The sequence below is a fragment of the Antrostomus carolinensis genome, unplaced genomic scaffold, assembly GCF_000700745.2.
Source record: "Antrostomus carolinensis isolate BGI_N321 unplaced genomic scaffold, ASM70074v2 scaffold27140, whole genome shotgun sequence".
Lineage (NCBI taxonomy): Eukaryota > Metazoa > Chordata > Aves > Caprimulgiformes > Caprimulgidae > Antrostomus > Antrostomus carolinensis.
Genome location: NW_010288164.1, coordinates 13,888 through 26,472, shown reverse-complemented (window position 1 = coordinate 26,472; position 12,585 = coordinate 13,888). Strand labels below are relative to the sequence as shown.

General features: G+C 42.8%; 2 protein-coding genes across 2 annotated transcripts in view; both read right to left on the bottom strand.

Annotated features, from left to right (window-relative positions):
• Positions 1-3,860: 3,860 nt before the first annotated feature.
• Positions 3,861-4,538, bottom strand: SMCO3 (single-pass membrane protein with coiled-coil domains 3). Its single transcript, XM_010165824.1, has one exon. It carries the CDS (start codon positions 4,536-4,538, stop codon positions 3,861-3,863), a length of 678 nt encoding a protein of 225 aa, XP_010164126.1.
• A 7,498-nt stretch (positions 4,539-12,036) lies between these two features.
• The window catches only part of LOC104523295 (ecto-ADP-ribosyltransferase 4), a 3,115-nt gene continuing 2,566 nt past the window's right edge, over positions 12,037-12,585 (bottom strand). The window contains exon 3 of the mRNA XM_010165834.1: positions 12,037-12,131. Within this exon, the coding sequence (XP_010164136.1) occupies positions 12,037-12,131 (95 nt within the window). The remainder of the gene's footprint in view (positions 12,132-12,585) is intronic.

Sequence of the window (12,585 nt, the reverse complement as noted above, 5' to 3'; positions counted from 1 at the left end):
TCAGGGTCTACTCTGTTACTTGTCTTTTCCTGCAGCCCCCCTGCCGTGGAAACCCCTGCAGCAAACTGGTGACCAGCTTTGCAGAGGCTGGTGGACGCTTGGTGGGAACTGTTCAGCCTCATTGCCCAAAGTGCTTCTCCTAGCAAAAGTCTCCAGGTGCACTAAGAACCAGGATAGAGATACATGGAACATCTCCTTGGAGACCAGTTGCATCACTGTGAATAAGGAGGGGGCGAGCAATAAAGTGTGGGTGCAGGCTTAAAGAATTAACGTGCTGGAAGGACTTTTTGTTCAATGCACAGGTGCACCTGGGAGCAGAGATAGTCTGATATCTGAGCAGGATTTGTAGATCCTCTGCTATGGGTGGACATCCCATACAATGCAAAGTTGTTATAGTTTTCCAGATAATGGAGGCTTAGCTGGCGAACTTTGAACTTTATGAAGGATCATTGCAGGGTGGGTAAAAGGAAGGCCATAAGCCGTGCATCACAGTAACACCAACGTTAGTGGCAAACTGCACAAAATCCAAGTTAGCAGACGGCCAGCCCAGGACCATCCTCACAGCCAGGACTTTGGGCACTCTCAGCACTTTGGGAATTTTGCTTACTGTGTACACCTCAAAGTCATCTCCGCCTTGTGCCTCTTTGGCCAGTTCTTTTATGTTTTTCTTGCTACCAGAAAGAATTTTCTGCAGGGCGTGTTTTTGTTGCAACCACACAGTGTTTCTACACAGGTTTGAAAGCAGCTTAGACTGCTTTTGTCTGTTTACAGTTTCTTTTCTTCTTTGGGGCTGTTCTTATTTGGAACACACATATTACACAGTTTTAATTCTTAATCCTTTGTCCACAACAACAGACTGAGCAGAGGGAGAACGCTTGAAGGGGTGTGATGGGAATGCTATGGCCACGCACATCCCTGTCACTTTCCATGTCACTGGAGAGTGGGGCAGCTGAGGCTTTGCAGATTGGCCGCTCCTCACAGGGCTTGGGATCGTCTGTCATGACAATACTTGGCTCAGTGGGGACAGTGGTACTGCCTCAGTCCTGACTGCTTTCTCCTCTAACAGCGTCTGCTGACTTGGAGGACAATAATTCTCTCACATTTTTCACTTGGTACTTCTGTCACACCAAAAGGCAGCTCCAGGGAGTGTAGAGGAGAAGCATCAGCAGACTGGTTAACCCCAGACTGATAATGACATCTTTGGAGGACCAATTGTAAGACTGGTCAGAGGGCTAGAGAGAGCAGGAGTTATTTTGTGGGACAGAGTCTCAGTTACTTACTCAGCACTCCACTTGGGTGCTCTCCCTTGCATCTAGCTGGTTAAACACATGCTGCACTCAGTTCAAGAATATAACTGTTGGTAATGCAAGTAAATCCCATTGATTTTCTTATTGCTTAAGTTGGGAGAAAGAATTCGGGAAGGTCCCAAGCTGATTGGACCTGAAAACCACACCTTGTTACAGCTGGATGTTGCCATACCCCTTTATGAGGTCATGGGTGGCTCTCACAGCTGGCTGGGGTTGCTGGCCCAGCCTCTCTGAGCTCACAGCCTCCTGCCTCAGCAGCAGAGGGACAGGCTGCTGCCTGTCAGCCTCCAACACCTTCAACATCTTCCAACATCTCATGGGCATGAGGACACCTGCCACACCTGCTGTTGTGGGCAAGCCAGCATTCCTTTAAGCCCACCAGGAACAAGGATCTATCAAGAGGTGAATAGAAATTGGCTATCTTTATGTTCCTCATTGCGTATGCCACTTCCCCCGACACTGCTTAGAATTTGCTTTCAAGAAAATGTGGACAAACTGCCTGAAAAGTACAACAGATTTGTTTTTATTTGACTCCATTATTCTCATACAGCAGTGATTGGCAATCTTGCAAAGATATGTACTGAGCTGGTGTTTTTTCTTCCTAAATGAGAATATACATTTGTACGTAGAAAGTCAGCAGGGCCAGGAACTCCTGCCTCCAACACTCAAATATTGCCGTTATGCTGACTGATGGTCTTTTGCCTCTAAACAAGTACCTCTAAACTGAGGTCACTTGTGTCAAGAGACAGGAGATATCACATCTTGGAGAAGTGATGCCTCAGGTCACCATGTCACCCACCACAATACCTCGTGTAAGGCAGGGCAGTGCTTTTTGCCTCCTCTGAATTGCCTCTCAACCCACATCACCCAGCCTGTGGCTTGTTCTTGTCCCAGTTTGTCAGTACCTGGCACTCATCTGTGCCCCTGAACCCGGGGCTTTCTGCCTGATGGCTGTCGGAGATGCTTGAGAGCCAGCAGCTGCATTGCCATTTAGTGGATTTTGAACACAAAATCAAAGATGAGTCAGAAAAGATGATTAAAGAGGGAACAGTGGTGAGGAAAAAAACCAAACCAAAGCAAAAAAACACACACACACACAAAAAAGCAAAACCCAGAACAGAAGGGTTGTGAATCCGATGGTGTAATCTCACCCATCTCTTTACTTTCAAAGGCATGATCTAGTTATTGATATAATAACCTAATACTGCTAATACTGAATATTAACAAACATGTATGAATTTGGATATGTTTTTAGTACGGGGGAAGCTGGTAATAAAAAAGGAACCTATACTAGGTTAGTCTATCATGGATATAAAAAAGAATTTATAAATTGCATCTATAATGAAGGTTTTAATCTTTTTCATTATTTAGTTTAAGACTGTTTTTTTAGACAGAACCAAAAAAAAAAAAAAAAAAAAAAAACAAAACAACACAAGTACAGGAAAGAGAGGTCTTACAATATTCAGGTACATTTTTATTAATCCTTAAATTACCTTTTTTGTTTTCCAAAGATCAAAGCAAAAAAGCAAACCACAGCAAATCAGAGCAAGAGACTGCAAATCATGTTCTTCCATCTTTGTTTTTAAAATCTGATAAATGAGGACATTTGGTAGCATACTGTGAAACGCAGAATCTGAGCACACTTTTGTCACACTCTCCCCAACATTGGTGGGACTGGGTAAAGCACTTGAAAATAAATTTAGTGCATTAGTAGGGCTGTAATCCTACGGACACTTGTACATGTGTATAATCCCATTTCAATCAACAAAGCAGCAACTGTGCCCAGGAATATTTACCTGTGGGTCAGCAGGAGTGGGGCACTACTGAGCATAAGAGATCATTCACAGCCAGGCGTGCCTGGAACACTACAGCCAGTTTCCCTCAGCTGTAGGGCAAGGTGGTGTGTGTTTGCCTGTACACCCATGTTTCTTTTACCTGCTAATCTACTGGGATTAGAGTTTATTTAAAGAAGATATCTGGCTGTCTCCTTAGACAGGGATGGGACAGGAAATAGCAGTTAAATAGGCTTCAGCTGGTCTCTGTAAGCACTTCCATGAAGAGGGAATTCAGCCTATCAGATTTAGCACTAATCCACACTGAGTAGCAACCACGGCTGTCCTGACGAGCCCTTCAGATGATGGCACAGACTAGCTTGTTTAAATTGTTTTCTCCTATCATGTTGTCATCTTTGATATAGAAACACATTAAAAGAAAAACCACACCTTCTCACCACTACTGCTCCAGCAGTGAATATTATTGTCACCAGCACAAATTACAGTTCAAGGTTATCTACAATGTATTCCAGAAAACAGCTGAAGGAAAGGTACAAAGTATTTGAAGTGTTGCCTCCCAGAAGCACCCATAAACCAGTTCTCTATTAACATATTTCAGTGACAATTCCCTGATCTGTCACATCTCTTGCTCTGTTGCCACTCTTAAGAAGCAAATGATTAATTTGTTTCTTATAAAAATTACCATAATGAATCAAAAAGGTTTCTGCAGGCAAAGCTGCTGCAGTCGCTGTTACAGCAGGAGGGAGAACTCTGACTTCATTCACTGAACCCGCTGTCTCACCAAAGAAGTCACTTCACGTATGGCATGCCGGTACTTTTCTGAGGCTGCTTTAAACTCAGCCAGGTGCTTCTCGTAGCTTCTCACAGCTGCCAGCAGCTGATTCCTCTCCACAGCTCCCAGGATGGCATGGAGGATCATTTCAATGCCAAGCCCAAGAATGGTGATGCTGATTCCCCCAAGAACAGATGCCCCAATCTGCGCAAGGAGACTAACAAGCTTGCTCACAGTGAGAGTTATAAGATTGGAGCTAAGTAGTTTGATAGCTACCATCCCAGCTGTTGAAGTCGCTTCTCCAAGAACAATGGAAAAAACTTTATGGGCTATTGCAATTTTCTCCAACTCAGGCTCTTTGATGTCATACAGCTTCTGATACAGCACAGGCTCTAGCTTTTCCTTCATGTCGCTATCAATCTTCTGTACCTGATGCTGAATCTCACTCATCGCTTGAATCATAATGTCACAGTTTTCCTTGACCGTGCTGCTCTCTCTCATCCGAATGTGGGTAATGGTACAACCCAAGTGTTCATTCAGCACTCTAGCCAGCTCATTTGTTGCATGGAAATTTGTGGACATGCAGTCGAGCAATTCCTGGTGCAGACGGATTAATTCTTGCCTTCTCTTAGGGTTATCTGGGTAAAGGAGGTCACTCAGCGCCATTCTCCAGAAACAGGCTACTTCAAGGGAGAAAATAAATCTCTTACTCTGTTCCACACCCATAACACTAGCCCTTAAAAAGCTGTGAAATGTCCTTTGTCTCTGCCTTACTGGTTCTTTTTATACTCAGCAAGTAAAATCCCAATGCTTGTAAATGTAGAATTTTAATACTTGTTTTGGATCTTAATCCAAATGATTGGAAATAGACCTTATGAGACATTGACCACACTCAGAGCAACAGAAATAGCTAACAAATAAGTAATTAGCAGATTGGAAGAATGAACATGGGTCATTCTTCACTTTGGAAACTGAAGATGGTAGAAGCTGAACTAGTTCACTAAAAAATGGAACAATCTCATCTAATCAGCAAAATGTAAAATAAACTGAAGAAATTAAAAGCCTGTTCTAGACACACTTTTGTATCAGCCTATTTTTTTTCAGTTAGTGGCATCTGATTTTTAAACAGCTGTGATGACTGGTGGAGTGGGCACAGTCTGTAAGGGTGTTTTATGCCAGTGTAGCTTATTTCTCCTCACATTCAAGAGAAAATGTTACTATATAAGCACTCTGTGCTTGTACTAATAAACTTATGAAATTGCAATTATCTATAATAAACCCATTCTAACCTATATCACCTGATACACATCTCCCACTGTGTTTCCTTTCCTGATATTTAGCCCCTGTTCCCTCATTGTTTATTCACCTCCTTAATGCTGTAATCAGTTCCTTGTTTGTTTTTTATTCGTGAGCATCAAACAGCTGCAGACAGCCCCGTGATGTTCAGCACGCTGTGTAAGCACCATGAGGTGCACCTAATGCAGCAGGATGTCTGTGGAGGCAAACTGCCTTGGAGCAGCATGCACCAGCCTGCCCGGAGAGCCCTGCCTGCGCAGCCACACGCTCTGCATAGCCAGGGAGTACTGTGTGGAGCTAACATTAGCGGGCGCTCACGAAGCTCCTAGGGCAGAATCTGACCCTCCATTATCACTGTACAGACCAGAGCACAAAATTTAACTTTTTTGATTCCCGTCCCCTCTACCCCAATACTTTTGTCTTATCCTTACAGTCACCATTCTTCTCTGAGCTGTCACTGATTTGCCAGCAAAAGGGCGTATTTAATGTATTTTTCTTCATCACCTGCATGTCAATATGCAGCATCCAAAATGACTAAGTTACCATTGATTATGGAGTTCACCCTTATCACCAAGCTTCTGTAATCAATTCTGTGCCACTTCCCTTTAACCCATCATCAGCTGCAAAGTAAAAATGCTTCAGCATTATCTTGACTTAAATGCATGTGTTTTACTTTGCAACAGGGGCAAACTATGCATGAGTAGGATGACTAGGTTTTTTGTTGGTACTTTTGCATTCTCAGCCCTCTTACTGCAAATCTGGGCCAATTTTATGCAGTGCTTCACATTTTTCCAAGATACATCTCTTGCTGTTGGTGCCTACATATCGCAGTTAGAGCTACAAATAGTTATGTGTAGGAGACTAGCTAGATTTTTCTTCTTAAATGATACCTTTGTGTCATTTTGGTCCTTTGTAGTTCTTGCATTATCTGCTAACTGCAAATCACCTGACACTGATCCAGCTGTATTTTACTAAACTCACCCTCCCCCACAAGATCAATGTAGAAAAACAGAATTATTTTAACAGTCCCTTAGCCAGCTTTTAGTCTTGGTGTCAAAACACAAGCCAGTTTGAAGATAATTTTTTCCCCAATATTTTGCACAGTACTGTACATTTCTTCCAGCCACTTACCTTGTAGCTCTGTCAAGAGAATACCCTCTTCAACACATCTTTTTTTTTCTTCGAGCTGGAGGGAACAAAGTACATATACAGTAAATACTTGTGATTTTCAGGAAACATAAAGCCATGTCAATGCAAGGTATGATATCCTACCAGCCCTGCCCCAGGGATGGTGCTGTCTTGTTTTCTGACTCAGTGTGATATTAGATCCTTTCCACTCCACTGATGTTTTTCTGAAAGGTCAATTGTTTTTCCTTGTTTGTAGAAAATGAGAAGACAAAATGTTCTAAGAGGAATAGCAATTCAACAAACGTTTCATATACTAGACAGGTGTGAAGGAGACTTTTAGCATCTATTCTTTATGCATGATTATTTCAACTTCCTATAACTGCTCTAGATTTTATGTCTCTCAATGTTAAAATTACCTCTTACTCTTCATATTAACACTTTTCCTAGTTTTTACATTTGCTTTCTAGAGTTAGGCAGGCCACATGTATTCCCGTACTTCTACTTCTCCAGCTCCAAGGAGATTTTCTCCAGAAGCTTTTCTAATTAAGCATTTAGACCGCCTACCTGATTTTGCCTGAGTGCTCCTGCAATCAGCTGAAATGTGCATGGGACAGTGACTACATCCTCTTTCTCTTGTGTTCCTCTGGTGGTTTCCAGCAGCATGTGATGAGTTAGGGATCCAGAGGCTGGGCTTCAGCTGGGTCCTGTTGCCTGCCTGCTTATCATTAATTCTATTGTGTGATGTTTACCCAGGTTCATCTAATTTCTTCCTCATTTCCCCTTCCTTCCAATTTTAACAGAATTCAGTTTATTTCATGCTAGTTCCCAATTGTTAGATCATCCAAAGGCCTTCTGTTCATGGAGAGAATAGGTACAGCATCAAGCCTTCTGCCTATGACAAAGGTACCATCACAGCTACCTGCAGCCATGGCTGAAAAGGAATGGTATTACTTGCTGTTCTCAGAACATAAAACATGTAGGACAGCACTTTTAATTCACACAGATACAGGATTAGGTTTTGTACCAGGATTTATAAATTTCTATTGCATATAAGTATAAACAATAAAGACTAATGCTTTCAGCTATTCCTTGAAATTGTTTCCTTGACTGGTTTTGTACACCTGTGAATTAAGGAAGAAAAGTTGAACAGTTCCACACAAACAGAAAAATAGATATCACAGGAAGTGAAAACAGGCTTTGTCTGTCCCAGCAAAACGTGCTTGTACTTCTGCCTTCATCCAAGCTAGACCTCTTTCATGCTCTGATCCTTAGAAAGATGGACCTGCTGCTCACTAGGCTCTGGTCATGAATGCTGCATCCCCGGTAGAGAATGGTTGAGTTCTCAGAAGAAAGTAGAAGATCAAACATAAAATGAGTACTCTGCAGTTGCCAACTTGTTTTCCACTGAAAGCTGAGCTACTGTATTCAACCCAGAACCAGAGTACCAAAGTCCTCGTTTTCAGAGCTGTAGGCATGAGAAGATGAGCTGAGAGACTCACAAATCATTAACACTAATGATTTGACTATTACATTTCTGCAACCATCTATTAGTTGTGACTCCTGTAATTAACTGGAGTTAATACAATTGTCATGTAGTCCTGAAATACTTCTTCCAGTATTGGACTGAATTGAATTAATCTGGCTGGCAACTGCCTCTGTGTCACATTCTGTAGGCTAGAAACTGATTTCAGGTCTTCAGTGGATGCAAATTCTTCTCTTCTAGAGTCTCTAGCATTTGGAACATGATGGGAAAATCATTTAAAAAATAAGCAAGCAGTTTTGTTCCCACTCTGCTCTGGATCTTTAGGGAAGATTAATAGCAATTGTTTCAGACCTGTTAAGGTTGAGGGAAGGACTTGATCTGGAGTGCCTGTCACCCTTCTTTGCTGCAATTTGCCGGATCCTCTCCTCTTATGCCACGAGAGTGGAAGAAGTGCTGTGGAGGCCCAGGCCGAGCTCTGGCTGAACAGCAGTGGAAGCTAAAATAAATTTTGCCATTTCACACAATTTCAGGCCACTTTTGCCATGGGAAGGGAAAGGAGGAAGCAGCAGATAGTTGAGCTGAGCACTGAGAGAAACGTCTTAAAAAGTACGAAGTGGGATGGAAAGTTGCAACTGCGTGGACACACCTACCTGCACATCTAACTACAGGAATAGCTGATGAAGTATGTCTGCTGCAACCAGTTTGGCTTTCCAGGGCTCTGGCACAAGCAAAGGCAACATCAGGAGCAGTCCCTCAGCCGTGTGCTGTCTCAGGACTGTGCTTGCAGTTGGCCTTGGGAGAACTCTTAGGTGCAGGCGGGACATAACTTCTTGAACAGTCAAATCAGTAGCAAGATGGGAGCCCAAGCAAGGAGAATGGTTTGTGTTTCCACCTATCAGGGGATGTTTGCAACATCTAGCCGCTGTATGAACCGACAGATATGGGTCACTTTACAGGAAACTGTAGCCTGACAAAACATTGCATTACTCAGCCTTCAGTTGCTTTGCCTCTTGAATGGAGATGTGTGATGCATTTGACTTTGCTGTGTCTATTCTCCCCTCCAGAGGATATGAGTTTGATTCTGTGTAGACCCACTAGTATATACAAACTGAAGCATTATAGTTCTACGGATGATGTAAAATAGGTTGTTTGCTAGGGCTTCCATAAATTTAGCAATAAACATCAAAAGGCAAAATAACTCACTCACAGCACTTCCATTCCATTTCAGATTGCATGCTGAAATTCAGAGTCATACTTCCTGCAGCCATAACAGTAACAATACTTGCAGCTGTTTATACCCTATTTTGCTGACCTGCTTGGTAAGACCCCTGCAAAAGCTGACAAAAAGTTTTTCTGTGTTTACTTCTAACAGTAATGTCTTGGTTGAGGGTGGGTCTGGAGAGTTGGTAATTTGTAGTATTGCTTTCAGAAATGTAGCATTCTAGCTGAAAATATATCCAGTTTTATTCCCCTGTATCTTCTGGATTTCCTCTGTTTGCTTTTCAGAGTCAGACACCACTCCAGAAATGTTAGCCTGCCTTGGTTTTCAGAGTGATAAAGAAAGGCTAGTCAGAGCCTGCCAGAATCTGCACGACTTGGTGTACATCTATGTCTCTTCAACCAACACAATATTCCGACTCCTCAATGCGCATGTGGGCACCAACTTCCCCATCATGTCAGTAAAAGAAAACTTCAGCATTAAAGATAATCTGCAGCTACTGGTCAGTGCTTTGAAAGAGATGCAAGCCACCATGGAAACAAAAGACAAAGATGTACAGGAAAGCATTAGCCACAATTTTTGTGCTAAGATTGCTGGTCCCATCACTTCTCTGCAGGACAAGATCGCTGCAGTAAAGGAACTTTATGAGAATTACAAGGGGATTGTAGAAAGTATCATGAGTGTACTCATTGCAGTGATGTTGAAACACGACAATTTCCTTGACACGGTAGAGTCTGCTATTCATCAGTTATTGAGTTCACCTGCCTTATCCCTCCAAGTATCAGAACTTCTCGTGGACTATGCTGATATTGTGAAGATGATGCAACAAAATGAGTCACCAAATACCACAGAAGACAGCTCCTCCTTGAGTGGAACATCACAACAGCTGAGGCTTAGTTCTCAACTGTCCTTCTCTTCACTTCTTGCTTTCCTTCCAGGACGCAGGTCCATAAAGAAAAGCTTGAAAATAGCAGCTGACTACTCAGAAGAGGTTTTCAGGGTGCTGAAGCCACCTTGTGAAGGATTCCAAGCCTTTGTTAAAATGGTTGAAGCCTTGGTCCTAGTGATAAGAGATAAGGAGCAAGAGAAATACATGTGCTAGTGTGTCAGTAATCCATCTTGATTCCTGTAATTCCTACATAGGAAAGAGTTTAAGCATGTTTGAATACACATACAAGAGGTGTCTGCAGCAGCTGCTTCTAATCTTTTAATTCTTTTTTGTAATCTAGGCTTAGTATCTTTGAGCATTTAGGGGTCAAAATCAAGTTCTGACAACTTATTTGAAATCACTGGTAAACCAAGAGCAACAAGAAAGTAGCATGAAATATAGATAGAAAACAAGCTAATAGTAAAATAGTTCTGTATTAAATCTGTTTTAGCTGCCTGGGCAAGCGTGTCTCAGGATTTCAGGGGCAGTAGTTCAGTTTCACGGAACATGTTGCTAGGTTTTAGATGATTAGATGATAGCCTCTGCCATTACGGACACCTAAATCTGATACACAAGAAGCTGTGCCTCAAATTCCTCCATTTAATCTGCTAAAACCTGAAGACATCAAAATTCTTTAAGTACCTACATTTCTAATGCTAATATTTCTTGTGTGCCGAAGTTCTGCATTCCTTTCCACAGGATTTCCAAGGGAATGGCAGCACCAAGCTTATATGGAGTTGCTCTAGGAGTCAAGCAGTTCACACGAGTGCTTTTGGCTGTCTTTACGTTTGGTTATCCAACCAGCAGCTTTTGCAGTCCTCTTATATTCAGATCTTGTATGGATAGCTAATTTGTTGCTTACCTTTTTGGACAGGGGATGGTGAACACAGAACTCCAACTTCCTGTCATGATCAGCAGTGTCTGAAAGCTGGGGTAATTTGGGAAATGTGTCAGTGAGTTCCAGTTCAATTTAATTGACGACTCCACAGCAAACTCTAATCACGACTGGTCTCCTTGGACCCATGAGATAACCTCTCCCACTGAAGCCTCAGCCCAGGGCTAGCATTAGTGAGAGTGAGGGACCAGGGGTAAAGAAGCAAGCAAGGCATGTTGGAAAGGGGAATTGCAGGCAGAAAATGTTTCTTATAATTTCCACACTGTTATTTTCTGGAGATGGCTGTTCTGGCTTTGGTGTCTAAGGCTCCAGAAGACCTAAATGAACACATAAAATTGAGAGGAGTTTATAGCTAAATCAGAAGTTCCAACTCCAGTTTGTGACATTGATTCAACCTCCAGCATTACACATTGCAGACCAACAAAGTAGAAAGGCATGCAAAAGAATTTCAGTCTCATCCAACACTCATGAAGACAGAAGTGGGCTCCACACTCTCCTTCATTTCAGCATGAAATAACTAACATATATTCATCAGACACTAGAGGACTATTATGAGCGCAGGATCTACCTGAGTTTTTCAATAGAAATGCTAGAGTCGAACATGAAAGCTGAAGACAGGCCTGACAAGTCTCTTTATCCTCTGGTGCTAAGTTCATGTCTCAAGGCAGCTTTATGCTTCTCTCTCCTATATGTGGGATGCAGACAGTCAGCTTGTGATGAGAGCTATGGCTTTGGTGCATGGGAGCAGGGAAAGACTGTTATGCAGCAGCCACAGACTTTGCTGTTGCCTGGGACCCTGCATTCAAAGGAGGTACACAAAGCTGCACAGTAACCCACTCGACTCTACCACCATGGTGCCTTTTGCATCCCACAGACAGACTCTCTCTCACTAAAAATAAAGGTACTAAGAGATCTGTAAAGGGTCCAAAGTCCACGTGTGTGTTTCCTGAACACTTAAGGGAAAAGCTACCTACAGTGAAGAGTGTCACTGCCCTACTCTTCAGAAAGGCCACAGATAGCTGCCCTCCTACCTGAATGGGTCCAGGGAATGTCTGCTTTGATGAACTAGGCTGAATGTTCTGAACTCAGCTGGAGAGCTGCAACTGAATGCAAAGGGAGGGTTGAAGCTTCTGTAACAACAGGAAGTGAGGCTGATTTCTTGTGAATTCTTCTTGCCTGCTATTCAAGTGTATATATCTGGATGCAGCCAGGGAATCAGCCGTTGTGGGCCAAGCACATGAAAACTCCGACTACACTAAGAAGAACGTCAGAGGCGAGGGCAGTGGAACCACTGTTCTTGCTTCTTGAAGCTGAAAGAAAGTCAAGAGAGCTGTCATTTAGACCTCTTTTGGCTGCCTAAAGCTTCCTGCACTTGCCAACACAGCCTTTGCCCAGAAGAGCCATTTCCTCCAGAGTACCTAGTACTTTGGCTTAGGTCCAGGCACAAACTGTCGTTCATGAGTGATTATTTTGTGCTCAAATGTTGCATTGACAAGCTATTGTTCAGAGAGACAAAAGCAAGAGTACTGTATTGGTGGTGGACAGAAGGACAGGGCTGCAGAACAGGCCCAGTGAGGTCTTCCAGCACAGAATATATATCTCTGTAGCCAGGATACCTTTCCTCCCTTCTGCCACAGGAGACAGACCATGACTAAAGCAGCAGTAGTTTTATCCTGACACTTGTAATGTAGTAGCCTTGCAAGCCACCAGAATAAATACCTGAATTCAAGCTGCCTGCAAATCTTATCTGCCCTTGCAGCAGGA